This window comes from Danio aesculapii, chromosome 15 (genome assembly GCF_903798145.1).
Source record: "Danio aesculapii chromosome 15, fDanAes4.1, whole genome shotgun sequence".
In the NCBI taxonomy this organism is placed as follows: domain Eukaryota; kingdom Metazoa; phylum Chordata; class Actinopteri; order Cypriniformes; family Danionidae; genus Danio; species Danio aesculapii.
The window spans coordinates 6,410,528-6,428,160 of NC_079449.1; the positions used below are offsets into that span (position 1 = coordinate 6,410,528).

Genomic DNA, 17,633 nt, shown 5'->3' on the forward strand with positions numbered 1-17,633 from the left:
ACTTTCGCTTTCACTCTCGTAGATATGGAAACGTGTTGTACGCACAGATATCCATTTGCCTATGCATGATTAATTTCGTTAATCGCAAAGATTTGTTTCAAAACTATTTCTCAATTCAGTTCTAATTTCCAGCATACGAATAAATGAACAATAATAACGAAGTGTGTTCAAAAACCTGAGTTATATTCTAAATCACATGCTGTGCCCCATATGGTCTCAAACCTGACAGGTGGGCAAATCTAAGCTTGTTTTTAATAAAACAAATATAAATATGCATAGAATAAATAATAATGCTACTAATAATAGCATTATACAATAGCAAATTGTTATAAATAAACTGAAAAAGCCCCCCGAGATGAAAAAGGCATGGAAGTATGGTTTTTATATTTATGTAGGCTAGAAAATAATATGTTTTGTAATATTTTAATTCTTTAATTCTTTTTGATTTGTGAAGATATTTGCATATTGCTGTATATCCTGTGTGTATTAAGCAATGTGTAAGCGAGGCGTCTATTTAAGCTCCAACGCGCAAGCAATGCGCCTCAACACGCCTCCTTTTTTAGATCAGAATGCCTATGGGCGCACATATGAGCACAAATGCATTTGCTATTTAAACAGCGTGGTGTAAAACGTCAAAACGACTCTTGCGCCGAGCTGAGACTAGCAAACAACAATTACTTCGCGCCTTGCGCCGCATTACATCGGCTGTATGATAGGGCCCAATGTGCTGTGATTCGCACATCAGCTCTACATCACCAGGAAGAGTCTCTGTTATAACATTACAGCGCCTCTGGCCACGCCCCTTCACTGCATGGGGTGTATGTGCATAACCTGAAGGGTTTATGACATCATTAACCCGGATGTATTTGTTGTTGTCTCCAAACTTTGTTCGCTGTAGGCTTTGCTAAGCTAACTCTGTAAAAGCCAATGTCTCCCTTTGCATTGAACTTTGAGCGTCTTACATTCAGAGATGCTGTCAACATTGCACATCAGCTAAAGTTTAAAATATGATATCATGGTGGACCACCCCTTTAAAGTAAAAAGTGTGTGCCTTACCGTGTGTGCTGGACTTGTGTGCTTTCCTCTGGAGGTTTGACAGCTGGCGAATGAGGCGGCTGGTTGTGGAAGGACATTGGCCGGAGATTCATGGCCACTCGGTCCACCCAGATGGGGCTGCTGAAGTCGGGCAGCAGGTCAGAGTCATTGAAGGGCTCCAGGCCGTGGTCGGCGAGGGACTGAGGGATGCTGGGAGTGCTGCTGGAGCGGGTACTGGTCTCCGAGTTGCGGTGTTCTGGTTTTCCGGATGGCGTCCGGCGGGTGCAGTATGTCTGTTTGCTGGACAGACGGAGCGAGCGGGACATGTGTTTACGGGACAGGTGCCGCTGACCGTCTCCATAATAGCCATGGCCACCGCTGTGACTCTCTGCGTTACCCATGACTCAAAATCTACAGCAGACAGATAAAAAACAGAGAGGTCAGGCTAATAAATAAAAGAGTTTTAGCACTGCTACATTTATTTAATACTGTATTATAATTAAATTGTATATTAATATATAGTTGATGTCAAAATTATTCACCCTCCTATGATTTTTTTCTTCTTCAAATATTTCCCAAATGATGTTTAACAGAGCAATTTTTTCACAGTAGTTCCTATATTTTTTCTTCTGGAGAAAGTCTTATTTGTTTTATTTTGGCTAGAATAAAAGCAGTTTTTAAAAACATTTTTAGGGCAAAATTATTAGCTCTATTGAGCAATATTTGTTAATATTTTATCAATATTTTAATATATGAGTTATTAAAACTATTATGTTTAGAAATTTGTTGATAAAAAATACAGGGGGAAAAATTGGGGGAAAAAAACATACAGGGGGGCTAATAAATAAATATTAGCCCAGTGGGTAGCACGATCACCTTACACAAAAAGGTCGCTGGTTCTAGCCCCGGTTGGGTCAGTTGGCATTTTCATGGGGAAGTTTGCATGTTCTCCCCGTGTTTCCTCCGGTTGCTCCGGTTTTCCCCACTGTCCAAAGACATGCGCTATAGGTGAATTGGGTGAACTAAATTGACCATAGTGTGTGTGTGAATGTGAATGAGTGTATATGGGTGTTTCACAGTGTTGGGTTATGGCTGGAAGGGCATCAGCTGTCTAAAACATATGCTGGATAAGTTGGTGGTTCATTCCACTGTGGTGACACCCGATTAATAAAGGGACTAAGCCGAAAATAAAATAAATGAAAGAATGATTATTATTAGTTATTGATTGATAATATTAATTACTGTTTAATAATGTCATATTCACTGTTAATTAATTTTAACTGTGAAAGTAATTTTGAAAAATTACATTGTCTATAATTTATATTGTGGGGCGACATGGTGGCTCAGTGGCTAGCACTGTCACCTCACAGCAAAAAGGTCACTGGTTCGTGTCCCGGCTGGGTCCTCCGGCATTTCTATGTTGCATGTTCTCCCCTTATTGGTGTGGGTTTCCTCCAGGTGCTCCGGTTTTCCCCACAAGTCCAAACACATGTGCTATAGGTGAATTGAATAAACTAAATTGGCTGTAGTGTATGTGTGTGAATGTGTAGGAGTGTGTAAGGGTATTTCCCAGTACTGGGTAGCAGTTGGAAGGCCATCCGCTGTGTAAAACATGTGCTGGATAAGTTGGCGGTTCATTCCGCTGTGGCGATCCCTGATAAATAACTGGACTAAGCCGAAGGAAAATGAATGAATATATTAATTATATTGCTACTGTTCATCAAGGCAGCATTTTTTAAATGTAAAAAAATTGTTAAATGGTTAAATATTTGTTCAAAATCTAAATAAGTGCTTTCTTATTTTATGCAGTTTCAAATTAAATTATTACTCTAGTCAATAATGACTGTAATCATTAGTAATTTCTTTTACTACTATTACATTAATAATAATAATAATAATAATAATAATAATAATAATAATAACAATAACAATAATAATAATAATAATAATAATAATAATAATAATAATAATAATAATAATAATAAAAAATATTAATAATGAATTATGAAAATTCATCTTTAAAATCACTGGAATAAATTATTAAATTAAATGATAAACTACTTTTGAACAGATATTTTATAGTGCAATAACATTTCACATTTTTACAGCTCGTACTGTATTTTTGAAGGAATAAATGAAGCCTTGGTGAGCAGGAGAAGCTTATTTTAAAACATTTAAAATCCTACTGACCCCAAACTTTTGACTGGTAGCGTGTGTATATCCAGTTGAAGTCAGAATGATTAGCCCCCCTGTTTATTTTTTTCCCCAATTTCTGTTTAATGGAGAGAAGATTATTTTCAGCGCATTTCTAAACATAATAGTTTTAATAACACATTTCTAATAACTGATTTATTTTATCTTTGTCATGATGACAGTAAATAATATTTGACTAGATATTTTTCAAGACACTTCTATTCAGCTTAAAGTGACATTTAAAGGTTTAACTAGGTTAATTAGCCTAACTAGGCAGGTTAGGGTAATTAGGAAAGTTATTGTATAACGATGGTTTGCTCTGTAGACTATAATTGTAGACTAATAATTTGACCCTTAAAATGTTTGTTTTTTTTTAATAAAGACTTTTAATTTTAACTTTAAAAGCTTTTATTCTAGCCGAAATAAAACATATAAGAATAAATAATAATAATAGAAAGAAAAAAATAAAATATTATCATACTGTGAAAATTTGATTCATTATTTATATATATTTATATATATAAAATCTAGCTTTATTTGATGCAATTAAATATTTTCCTTTATTTAGTTTAGCCTAAGATGAATACAAAATAAAATACAATTGCAAAAACTATACAGAAAGAACCCAAAACTAATTTAAAAAATAAACTAATTAGCAAAATTTTACAAACAAAACAATTACTTAAACAATAACTAAAAACTGCTACAAAGCAGACCTCTAAACCAGTGTTTCCCAACCCTGTTCCTGAAGGCACACCAACAGTCCACATTTTCAACCTCTCCCTAATCAAACACACCTGAATCAACTTATAACATCAGAAGAGACTCCAACACCTGAAGTTAATGGGTCAGAAAAGGGAGACATCCAAAATATGTACTGTTGGTGTGCCTCCAGGAACAGGGTTGGGAAACACTGCTCTAAACAACACATTCACAATTAAAATGTACCGATATATTTCTTTCACGAATGAGTTTCACATCTTCACAACACTTCGTTATATTACCTGCGGCGTTGCAATGACATCACAGTCATGACGGATTTCACTCTGCATACAGATCAGCTCCTAACACCATACTCTCTTCACTGCATTATAGGTCACTTACAAACTCTGAAAAAAAAATAACAGAAAGCAAGAGAGTTATAAACTTGCTATTTTAAAAGACTCCTAACACAGCAGTTTGCGAGGCAGTACAAGGGGACACACTGTAGTGGGATAAATATAGCCGAAGCACACAGAAATAAGACAGAATTAGAGCTGAAAGAGCGATTGACGCTGGAGACCACACATGTTCAGGCGCTCTGGACATATTCAACAAACGCAAGATGATGGACTTCACTTTGAGCCGCTAAATGAGAGACTCAACATGTGAGTGTCTGTGTGTGTGGTCACAGAAAGAGAGAGCTTGAGATCAGTCCTGTGGTTACTGCTGCCGCCAACAAACCACAGCATGAATGGAAATATACACACAGCTTAAGCCAAAAGAGACATTTTTCATAAGATTTAAGAGGAGATTGGTTAAAACACACTTCGCATTGCTAATGAATAGCATGCTAGCTGGTAAAACGACTCGAGTAAAAACAAACACCGCAGACATTTATAAGCTGAGGATAAACATGGACTAAATTTCCTGACACAAACTAATCTGAAGGCATTCAAACTGTATGAAACACAAAGAACTTACTGTAGTGAGATTTAATGATGGTGAAGTTAAAAGCTCCACTGTATCGCCTCATAGCGAGTGTTTTGACCACTTAAAAGTCATTTTTCAATGTTGTAAACAGACTTTAGGAGTATTATTCACATGAAAATACAATTTCAGGCTTTAATAAATGTGCCTTTTATGTGTAATGACTGAGAAATTTACTAGCAATTTCTGAATGAAACCTGTTGTATTATTTCAGTGTGTAATGATCAAAATTAAGGCGGCATGACGGCTCAGTTTTTAGCACTGTCGCCTCAAAGCAATAAGGTCATTGATTTGAGTCTCGGCTGGGTCAGTTGGAGTTTGCATGTTCTCCCTGTGTTGGTGTTGGTATCCTCCGGTTGCTCCAGTTTACCCCACAGTCCAAACAATTGGGTAAACAAAATTGGCCGTAATGTATGAGTGTGTTTGTGAATGAGTGTGTATATGTGTGTAAGGGCATCCGCTGCGTAAAACATATGCTAAATAGTTGGCGGTTCATTCCGCTGTGGCAATTAAGAGACTATGCCGAAGGAAAATGAATGAATGAATGCTAAAACTTCATTGCACAAAATCAGAACCTGAAAAAATGTATTTCCCGGTACAGCAAAGGGTTGACACTTTATAATCCTAGTAATATGTCTTAGAGTCTGGTGCAAACAAAACACCAAAAATATTATATTTTAAAAATATAATATTAGGAGATGCTTTTGTCTAAAGCGATGTAAAATTGAGGAGGCATTCAGCGATTCAACAAGAAGAGGCGATACACACAAGAAGAGCTAATTATAAAAAGAAACCTTTATTGGTCAGAGAATAAAGTGAAGGCGTAAGGCGGGGGGGATTAAAAATAAATAAATAAATAAATACTAAAAAAAATATATATATATATAAAAATTGTAAGAAAGTGTCGGTGCAAATGTGCAAAAACTGGTGCAAGTGTGCATTAAAGTGTTAGAGAGATGAAAGAGTTTTGAAAGAGATGTAGTGTTTTCTACAGGTGGTTTGCCAAGCCTACTCACCTTCATAAATGCACAATTTAGATAAGAAGCGATTGTAAGAAAGTGTCTGGTGCAAATGTGCAAAAACTGGTGCAAGTGTCAGTTAAAGTGTCAGAGAGATGAAAGAGTGTGTTTTCTTCAGGTGGTTTGTCAAACCCACTTAATAAAAATAAATCCATCCTTATTCACCTTATTCTCCGTGTATGAGTGGGCGCAGCCATTTGAATCATTTTGGCTCGAGACTTCCGGTCTCATTCACTTCCATTCATTTTTAGACGTTAAAAACAGCTCGTTTTGCTGCTTGGTGTTGCAAACTGATATTTTCTTCTTATATTATTCTACCTGGTCAAGCAAACACTTGTTTGTAGAGTAAGTAGTTTTCTGCCGTTTATTATTCCTAGTCATTTCTCCCATAGGCAGCTGAATCGGAAATTCTAAAACAATCGCAAAAATGAGCGCACTTCTGCATTGAAGAATAAGGTCAATAGTGTAATAAAAGTCTACAGCAACCTCTAGTTCAGGGGTCGGGAACCTTTTTTCAGCAGAGCTATTTCTGATTTTTTTGGGCAAATGCATTTTTTAAAGAGCCATTGAGGATATATAAGCATCACATTACGAGCAAGTCCATGTATTAAAAAAATTATAATTTATAGAAAAAAAAATTTCGCCATCAGCACTCATGAATGTTGTTTGAATTTACGTGAGCAAGGTTACCTTAGAAATGTAATTTGCATACCCTTTATTGGTGTCCGATTCAAGTTAATCCATTTTGCTGTAAGAATAAACAATAAAAAGGTCATTTGAATTGTATTTTCAATAGGAAACAGATTTTTAGTGACAGTTTAAATTTTTTATTGAAGGGAGACAGCTGGAGAGCCACATATTTTTGGTCAAAGAGCCACATGTGGCTCCTGAGCCATAGGTTCCCTACCCCTGCTCTAGTTCAGGTGGACTTTAAAGTTTGTGACACAGTTCGGAATATTAAATGAGAACAGTGGGCGTGGCTTGTTTTTTCTACTGCAAGCTGATTGGATGCAGTAAAGTAGGCATTTCATTCAGAAAGATGGGGAAAAGGGTTTGTGGAGAGTAATTGCAACCTAACAGACTCCTCCCCCTCACCATTTCTGTTTGTTGTCAAAACTGATCGTAAGAGGGGGCGTGGTTAAGCATGCAATCTGACAATTTAACTAAAAACAAACAGGAGTTGCATTTTCAGATTTCAATTAAAGATGGCAAACAATTTTTTAATGACATGCACAGATCAGCAAAAACTAGCAACATCAAGTAACAAAATTAATATGGTTAGCTTTGATTTCATGTGTACTTTAAACTCTCAAGACTTAATTTGTTTTTCACAAAGTTACTGAAATACCTGATAATATTCACTTGCACTCACAGTTAAATACATAAGTATTGCACGTCCCTGTCTGAGATTAATATAAATGTCTTATTCTGTGCTGCGCTGAAGAAAGAAAGTCGAAAACTGCAACTCTCTGTGCTTCCTGTAGATGGCAGAAACCAGAGCTCTTACAGATTGTCTCCTATCCTGTCCTCGTTCTGTGTCTATCCTGATCTGAGGTCTGTGTCGCAGTGCTGAGAGATGATAGTAAAGACTCATGACAGCACTGCTAACTCAAGCGCAAACAGCACTGAAGCATCAGGACCGGATGCAGAGTTCATGTTGAGCACATAAAGGGCCAGGATTGGTGACAGGAGACGTCTGAGGACATTGAAAACAAACAACAGTGTAACAAGTGTTTGATGTGTGTGTGTCTGTGTGTGTGGTTGATCTATTTCTGATCTTTCTTATTCTTAGCCAGACTGGAGTATAAAACTGAACACTGCAAAAGACAGTGGGCGGGATCTACCTGTCAATCATATAAGATTGACCAATAGAAAACCACAAATATCCAATTATGGATCTATGGGTTCAAAATTATGTCCAACCTACATTTTATATCCAGAAGAAGCATACTACATGTAAATATACTGTTTGGACACTCTAAAGCTTTAAATAATGTTTACTAAATGTCAAAATATGGGTGAAAATGTTCATCATCATTCAGCCTAATAAACACATGTTTACAGGAAGCTCATGAATTTTCTATCAACCCAGAAAATAGCAACTTTTCATTTTCTTTTAGTCTTAGTAGTTAAGATTTAAATAGGAAAATAAGCAAAGTTTTTTATTTTATTTGAGAGTGAGATGCTAATGGTCTAATCTGATTTAATGATTTATGCTAAGCTAAGCTAAAAGTGCTCTAAATAGACCCAGAGAATGGCTAAATTTATTTAAAAAGTGGTAAAACTCAGCTGTTATCTTTAGGGAAGTTAAGTGTTAAATGCTAAATAGGAAAATGATCAAAACTCTATTTTGAAATTTGAGAGCGAGATGCTAATGGTCTAATCGGAATGAATGATTTATGCTAAGCTAAGCTAAAAGTGCTCCAGACAGACCCAGAGATCGGCTGAATTTATTAAAAACTGTAAAACTCAATTGTTATCTTCAGGCAAGTTGAGAGTTAAACGCTGAACAGGAAAATGATCAAAAGTCTATCTTGAAATATGAGAGCGAGAGGCTAATGGTCTAATCCGATTTAATGATCTATGCTAAGCTAAGCTAAAAGTACTCCAGATAGACCAAGAGATTGGCTAAAATTATAAAAAAAAATGGTAAAACTCAACTGTTATCCTTAGGAAAGTTAAGAGTAAACGCTCAATAGAAAAATGATCAAATCTTAATTTTGAAATTTGAGAGTGAGATGCTAATGGTCTAATCCAATTTAATGATCTATGCTAAGCTAAGCTAAAAGTTCTCCAGACAGACCCAGAGATCGGCTGAATTTAATAAAAACTGTAAAACTCAATTATTATCTTCAGGCAAGTTAAGAGTTAAACGCTTAACAGGAAAATGATCAAAATTCTATCTTGAAATTTGAGTGCGAGAGGCTAATGGTCTAATCCGATTTAATGATCTATGCTAAGCTAAGCTAAAAGTACTCCAGATAGACCCAGAGATTGGCTAAAATTATTTAAAAAATGGTAAAACTCAACTGTTATCCTTAGGAAAGTTAAGAGTAAACGCTCAATAGAAAAATGATCAAATCTTTATTTTGAAATTTGAGAGTGAGATGCTAATGGTCTAATCCAATTTAATGATCTATGCTAAGCTAAGCTAAAAGTGCTCCAGACAGACCCAGAGATCGGCTGAATTTACTAAAAACCGGTAAACTCAAATGTTATCTTTACGCCCGATTCACACGGGGCTTCAGCATCAATGCTTGACGAAGGGCGTGTCTGGAGTTGGGGCTGATGCGATTATCCTAGTACTGTCAGCCAATGAAATTAGACCGCAATCGGCTGTCTGAGCTGGGGTATTTGCATAAAGCAATCTGATTGGCTGACGCTTCCAATGGCGTTTGAAAAGTTGAGCAATTCCCAACTTCTGCAGAGAGCAACACCGCTGAAGTGGCCCCGACGGATCCACAATTTAGTTTGGCAATGCTTGACATTACCTGTTCAAAGTGAATGGGAAGTGTTGACGCTGACACCCCGTGTGAATGGAAGTCAGGAGTTAAACGTTAAAACAGGAAAATTATCAAAACTCTATTTTGAAATTTGAGAGTGAGATGCTAATGGTTTAATCCGATTTAATGATCTATGCTAAGCTAAACTAATAGTGCTCCAGACAGACCCAGAGATCGGCTGAATTAATAATAAAAAAGGAAAAACTCTACTGTTATCTTTAGGGAAGTCAAGAGTTAAACGCTAAATAGGAAAATGATTAAAACTCTTTTTTAAAATTTGAACGCGAGAGGCTAATGGTCTAATCAGATTTAATGATCTATGCTAAGCTAAGCTAAAAGTGCTCCAGACAGACCCAGAAATTGGCTAAATATTTTCAAAAACTGTTTAACTTTAGGAAAGTTAACAAAATAAGCCTATTCCCTTTAAAATTGCAGTGTTCCTTTAAGAAAAGTCAAAGACCATATAGTTTTTATTACATCCTTATAAGGAAAACCATGAAATTCCACAGGCTGTCTTAACTTTTTCACATGACTGTATATGTACCCTTCTCACAGTCCTTTGGTCTTTTTTATACACTGACCTTTTGTGTAGCGAGTCATAAAGCATGTCAGAATTCACCTTGTTGCACAACGACACAAACCTCCAGGAAACACAAACACAGAGAAATCGTCAGTGTCTCTGTGGAAACCAGGCCAGCTCTCCACTGATGGAGTGTCGTATATACGGTAAGCATGCTAGTGTGCACCATCAGGAAAACACCAAAATAGAAAGCACTTGAGCAGAGGGGCCAGCAACATCCCACAGTGCTTGATCAAAGTTCTCACACTACAGCAGCTAAGAGCAAGGACTCATGGGTAAAATGCATGCGGGTTCGGGACATCAGCTCGATGTGCCACAGGCCCCGGGCTGTGCTTTAAAGAGCCGCCCACATCATCTGCCCCATATATTAATAAACGCATGTGAAAAGGTTACGAAAGCATCTTCCACCACCATGATGAATCTACTTGACTTTACAGTGGAACAGAGAGACTCATTGACAGAGAGAGTTCATTAAACATGACTGAGATAAGATGGATAGATAGATAGATAGATAGATAGATAGATAGATAGATAGATAGATAGATAGATAGATAGATAGATAGATAGATAGATAGATAGATAGATAGATAGATAGATAGATAGATAGATAGATAGATAGATAGATAGATAGATAGATAGATGGATGGATGGATGGATGGATGGATGGATGGATGGATGGATGGATGGATGGATGGATGGATGGATGGATGGATGGATGGATGGATGGATGGATGGATGGATGGATGGATGGATGGACCGAAAGGACAGACAGACAGACAGACAGACAGACAGACAGACAAATAAATAGACAGATAGCCAGACAGAGGAATGGACAGAACAGACAGGTAAATAGAACAAGACAAAGATATAGACAGACAAACAGACAGATGGAAGGATGAATGGACAGACAGACGGACAGATGGACGGACGGACAGACGGACGGACGGATGGGCTGACAGACGGACCAACAGGACAGACAAATAGACAGACAGACAGAAGAATGGACAGAACAGACAGGTAAATAGAGCAAGACAAAGAGATAGACAGACTAACAGACAGACAGACAGATGGAGGATGAATGGACAGACAGACAGACAGACAGACAGACAGATAGATAGATAGATAGATAGATAGACAGACAGACAGACAGACAGACAGACAGACAGACAGACAGACAGACAGACAGACAGACTGACAGAGGACTGGATGGGTGGACAGATGGATGAACAGACAGATTCAGTGGCCTCAATCTCTCTAAGTGAAGACATAAACCATCCCATGAGCCTGTTTATCTGTAACTAATGGCCGGGTCGTGCCTCAACCAGCACAAATCAAAACACACAAGCGCTTTAGACAGAGAAAATAACCACTCTATATCACGAGGCCATGAGGACACGTCACATTCGCACACTCTCCAGCGAGAACAGCCGGGCTTGACCTGCTCAGGGTACAGCTGATGGATGATGAAGATGAGAGGAGAAAACAGCTCCATATCTGCACTGATCCTGTCTGAGTCAAACTGAAGCCAGAAATGTGAAGCATCATTTCATATTCAGCAGCCACAATCCTCAAAAACTGATTATTCAGTTTGTTTTATTTATCAGTAGTTAAGCACGCCTCGAAATAGTCCTTGTAGTGATTTGAACAAACTCTTAACACTAAGTATTTAAAGGGATAGTTCACCCAAAAATGAAATATCTGCACCGTTTACTCACATTTACCATTTTACCATTTACTCCAGTGGTCCTAATTTTTTTTCTGTTGAACACAATACAAGATATTCTGAAAAATGTTGGAAAAAAGCAGGCACTGACAATCACATCCAAAGTAGAAACTAAAAATAAGAAGTATAAATTATGTTATTTTCCCGACATTCTTCAGTATATCTTGCTGTGTTCAACAAAAGAAACACAGTCAGAAGTATCAAGGATGAATAAATGACAAACAGAATTTTCATTTTCACATGAACTGTCCCTTTAAGGCAGGGGTGTCCAAACTCGGTCCTGGAGGGCCGGTGTCCTGCAGATTTTAGCTCCAACTTGCCTCAACACACCTGCAAGGATGTTTCTAGAAAGCCTAGTAAGTGCTTGATTAGCTAGCCCAGGTGTCTCTGATTGGGGTTGGAACTAAACTTTGCAGGACACCGGCCCTCCAGGACCGAGCTTGGACATGCCTGCTTTAAGGTATTTATTCGCAATTAAGGAACTTTTTCATACAATAGTTCCTAGAACTACTCGCAAAAGTAACCACTTTTTGGGGTGTTTGCACAAGGGAATGAATTTAGTTATAGGAACGCCTTTCAGGGGACTAAATTAAGCCTTACTTCACAATAGGGTCTAATTCAGCACTAATTCTAATTCAACTAAATTAAGACCTACTTCACAGTAGATTCTAATCTAGCACAATAGGAACTAGAGTGATGTAAGAGGGCAAATTCATGGTTTATAAAATATCCCAATAGGACATTCTGACATTCTTCAGTATATCTTGCTGTGTTCGACAAAAGAAAGAAACTCAAACAGAAGTATGGAGGATAAATATATGACAAACAGAATTTTCATTTTCACGTGAACTGTTCCTTTAAGGCATTTGTTCGCAATTAAGGAATATTTTCATACAATAGTTCCTAGAACTACTTACAAAAGTAATCACTTTTTGGGGTGTTTGTATAAGCGAACAAATTTAGTTATAAGAACGCCTTTCAGGGAACTAAACTAAGCCTTACTTCACAATAGGGTCTAATTCAGCACAATAGGAACTAGAGTGATGTAAGTGTACACTGACTGGGCAAATTCATGGTTTATGAAATATTACAATAGGACAATTGGAGTTGGAGTGTTTTAAAGCCACGTCGATCAGCTGGTTTGTCTATAAGCTGACATACGAGCGATGCGCTGATGAATCACGACTTTAAAACACCCCAGTGTCCCTGTATCTGTGATTACACTCAGTAAACAGAGGTGAGTTCTGTGAACTGATGACCTTCAGGGCCAATCACAGGCATTTCTGCTGAGCACATCAGCAGTGAAAAAATCAGCGCTGTTTAAGAACGGGCTAAAATGTTAGCGGGAAATGGACATTTTTAAAATCTCAGCATCGATTGGTACTAAATTCCAGTATCGTGACAACCCTAGTTCCTATAACTACTTAGTGCTAAAGAAACTTTCAAGAGTTCACACTTAGATATTGCTTGATGCTATTAGCAGGTTTGACATGCTGTCCCTGGAGAGATACCTGAGCTCGGAGATAATTGAGCCCAGGACTCCCGCCTGGTCAATAGAGCATGTAAGGGGAGTACGAGATCAGGTGGTCCTCAAGAGCTTCCCGTGGTAAAGGAGGGAAGGGGGAGAAGGTGTGGATGAGGGGGTTTCTTCGGAAACGAATATAAGGGAGTGATTTTGGATAGGCTACTTATAGTGAGTGTGGATTAATCTGATTGGCTAGCTAATGATTGTAGATGAGAGACCTGCTGCAGTAGATCATATCACGTGCTTCTCTCGAAATTAGTTTGTGAAACTTCACTTAAGCTGCGGTCACACTGGGCTTTTCCTCCCATAGACTTCAATTCATACGCACTCTAATGCGTCAAACCGGAAACGCAGGATCATGCGTTAAGTTTCGCAGTTCGCTGCGGTGCAAAGTTCAAGCTTGGTGAACTCTGACCTGCGAAATCGCATCACTTGACTGCGTGAGACCAATCGAGGATCAAAACATAACCTCTCTGGACAGAAATTTAAAACATGGAGCAATCGCTCACTTTTTTTTATGTCTAATCATCTTGTTTAATCCCGCCCCTTTTCGCAGCACCGTACGACAGAATTTCGCACACACAAAGCCCAGTGTGACCATAGCTTTAGATGTAAGCATGAAACTGCTTGTGCTACAGGCATGAACGATTCCACAATTCATCCTGCACTGAAAAAAAATGATTCATTAGATTTACTATATTTTTTAAGTTAAATTAAGTTGCAAATAAGCATGGGCCGGTATAAGATTCTGACGGTATGATAACCTTGGATAAAAATATCACGGTTTCACAATATTGTGAATTCTGCTCTAAAATATATTCTTTTTGAATGTCTGGATAAAAAAACAACATTTTTTTCCCTTTGAAAACAAAATATTTTATTTTTTGAAAGATTTAAAATATTTTGGAGCCGTAAACATGTCTGATTAAATAATGAAAATTAACTATTGACTTCTGCTGTCTTCATTTGTTTCAGAAACACATATTTATTTACAATTTAAAACAACATCTTTGGATATCTTTTCGGCTGGGAATACTGTTGTCCTAAAAAACTTTTTTTTTAAAAGTAAATAAAAAAAATCTTACACGTACCTTAGGAACGGTATTACAGAAAATTTAGGTAGTTTTAAAACTTTTCCAAACCACGTTATACCTTGAAAACGGTTATCGTCTCATGCCAAGTTGCAAACAATTTATATGGGCTGAATTTAAACTAATTAAATTTAGTAATGTTCAACATAATTTGTTAATTTAAATTCAGACCAAATAAATAGTTTGCAACCACTTACCTAAAATGTAGTAAATCCAATTAATAATTTTAAAATTTATTTTATCTATTGTTTAGCAAAACTAAAAGGCTAAAATGGGCGACGTAGGTAGTGCTATCGCCTCACAAGCAAGAAGGTCGCTGGTTTGAGCCTCGGCTGGGTCAGTTGGCGTTTCTGTGTGGAGTTTACATGTTCTCCCTGCGTTCGTGTGGGTTTCCTCCGGGTGCTCCGGTTTCCCCCACAGTCCAAAGACATGTGGTACAGGTGAATTGGGTAGGCTGAATTGTCCGTAGTGTATGTGTGTGAATGTGTGTGTGTGTATGGATGTTTCCCAGAGATGGGTTGCAGCTGGAAGGGACATGTTACCCGCTGGGTAAAACATGTGCTGGATAAGTTGGCGGTTCATTACGCTGTGGCGACTCCTAATAAAAGGGACTAAGCTGAAAAGAAAATGAATGAATGGCTAAAATGTGAAATAAACACAGTAACAAACACATTGCCCATTGTAAAGTATTATTGAAAATCTCGTTAACTTGTCTCACATAATTCTTCCTATTTAATAAGTTGGTTAAAATACAGGTTGACTGTAGCAGCAAACGCAGATGCAAGCCTACAGTAGCACACTCATTTAAATTCACGGCATGTTCGTTTTATCACTTCCTATGTGTTATGGAGACGAGCTCCGGTGTGAAATATCCTCACCGTGAATAAAGCCCTGCTTTAGCTGATATGTTGTCTGGCATAGACAAAAAACAGTGGCGTCAGACTGAGTTGTTTATCAAATCCGACGGTGACGTCAGGCAAAGTAAGCGACAGCGGTAAACATCCTGAAATGAGAGCCTGTCATCTCCAATCCCTTTTTCAAGAAGGTGTGCAAACAAACACACCCAGGGGCTCCATCACGCAATCCAGGACCACACTTCAGGACTCTGTGTGTTTACCTGCAAATCTCCTCCTAAAAAATGTGACAGGTGCATTTTGCTTTGTTATTAGAGCCACATTAGTGACATACCATGACCTGTCGAGACAGGAGCAGAGCGGACTCGGTATTGCACCGTCCACAGTGGAAAGTTAAGCTTAACGGATGCAAAGGGGTGAAAACAGCACTTTTTGCCCCAAAGCTCAACCTGACGTGTGTTTCTCAGCGTGGGAGCGAGAGAAAGCTCTGAGGCGGCTGGAAACCAAACCGAAAAATTCATCAGCAGCTGCGGGGTGGAAAAAGAAGAACGCTTCATGCCAAGAAAATCAGCGAGGGTCCGTTTCTGATGTTCGCGCTGGGTAATTAATTCACACTTTATAGAAGCACAACAATGACTAGCATGCTGGAGTACATGAGACAACTGCTAAATGTCACCTCCAATAGACGAACAGTAGAAACTTAATCAAAATTAATCACTGAGAGATGACTTTGCATGACTAAACCTGTGAATTCAGGACATGTTCACATGTTTCCGATTGAAACGAACTGTATCAACATTGGTATATAAGCCCCGGTGTGCATCAGACTGATGAGCTGTTTACACTAGTGCATTTCTGTTTTAATTCCCGAGTTCACACTTGCAATAGTTTCAGAATAAAGCGTATTTGGCGTGCTGTCCGGGGAGAGGGCTCTGAGCTCGGGGAAGACACCCAAAACTTGAGTTATTCCTCTTATCAGGAAACAGAGGAATTGGGATTCGAGCGAAGTATCTAGCCCGGCCCCAGAACGCTCCCCCCGGGATTGTAATGCTTAAGAGGTGAGGTGACGGGGTGGTGGAGGGATGCTAAAGTCGTAAGATGCTGCAGGTAAGACAGCTTTGGTATATATACGGGTTTGGTCAAGAACTGATTGGATAATAGAATAATTGTCAAATTACGTATTTGATACTGAAACTTCTGCGCGTGCTCCTCACGAAATTTGTTTATAAAACATACACTACACACAAGTTTTGCCCATTACTCCAGCATCTTCAACCCATGAAAATGGAGTGTTGTGGAAATGCTGAAGATACTATAAAAGTAGGTGTTTCAGTATAGTTGGGGTCGAACTATATATCAAAATGCTGATTTATTGCGATACTCTATTATATATTATCAATACTCTGTCCCCAAGTATCGACATTAATTTACATGTAAAAGATCTGAATTATTTTGTCACTGCAGCTGTTTATGCTTTGGTCATTTCGCAGTTTCCCATAATGGCGGAACAACAACACATAAGAGATGCAGATGCACCAGTGTCAGTAAACCATTCCAGACCTTGGGAAAGCCGAGTGATATATCACAACCACAGTTTGCACAAAGAGCATTTTCATTCTGAACTGCCATTTTAAACTGAACACTCCGCAGACACACAACGTCATAAGATGTTAATATAAGATAAGATTTAGGTCACCAGCGTCTAAGGACAATGTTATTTTGATGTCCAATAACGACGTGAAATGATGTTGATATTTGGTTGATTTTAGGTTGTAGGAAAGTGACCAAAATCCAACGTCGAGGCAACATCTTAAACCAGCGTCATATTAATGTCAAATACTGACATTTATTCATCAGGTATGGCAACTAAAATCCAATGTCTGATAGACGTCATAGTGGTAACGTCCACACAACGACAAGCTGTAACATTATTAGATGTTGACATTTGGTTGTTTTGAGGTTTTGTTGGAAAGTGAGCCAAATGCAACGTCAGTCTAATGTCCATTTTAATTTCCAAACAAAATGTAATGTCCCACGACATTGGAGTACAACGTCAATCTGATGTCATGTTGACGTCCTGTGCCTGCAGGACATACTAGTGTAAATGCAGCTTGAGAGCCTTTTAAAAAAGACGGGACTGTGCAGTTCACAATGTTGCCAATTATGGCCCGTTTCCACTGAGAGGTACAGTACGGTACGGGTCGGTGCGGGTCACCTTTATCAGGCTTGCGTTTCCACTGCCAAAAGGGTATGCTTTTGGTGGGCGTGGTGTACGACAGAAAGTTTCAGACAACGTCATTTTTTGTCACAGTAACGCCGTGCGAGTCGTTCACATATCATATGAGAAGCATTTCTCACAAAAGAGATGCTTCATACACATAAATACGTGTGTATAAATGTTCATTACTAACATTTCTATGA

At 38.2% G+C, this 17,633-nt stretch overlaps 1 protein-coding gene across 1 annotated transcript in view; it reads right to left on the reverse strand.

Annotated features, from left to right (window-relative positions):
- tiam1b (TIAM Rac1 associated GEF 1b) overlaps window positions 1-17,633 on the reverse strand; it is a 158,499-nt gene that overhangs the window by 118,424 nt on the left and 22,442 nt on the right. Inside the window, 2 exon segments of the mRNA XM_056473933.1 lie at window positions 1,057-1,446; window positions 4,233-4,337. Coding sequence (XP_056329908.1) covers window positions 1,057-1,436 — 380 coding nt within the window. The 5' untranslated portion in view covers window positions 1,437-1,446; window positions 4,233-4,337.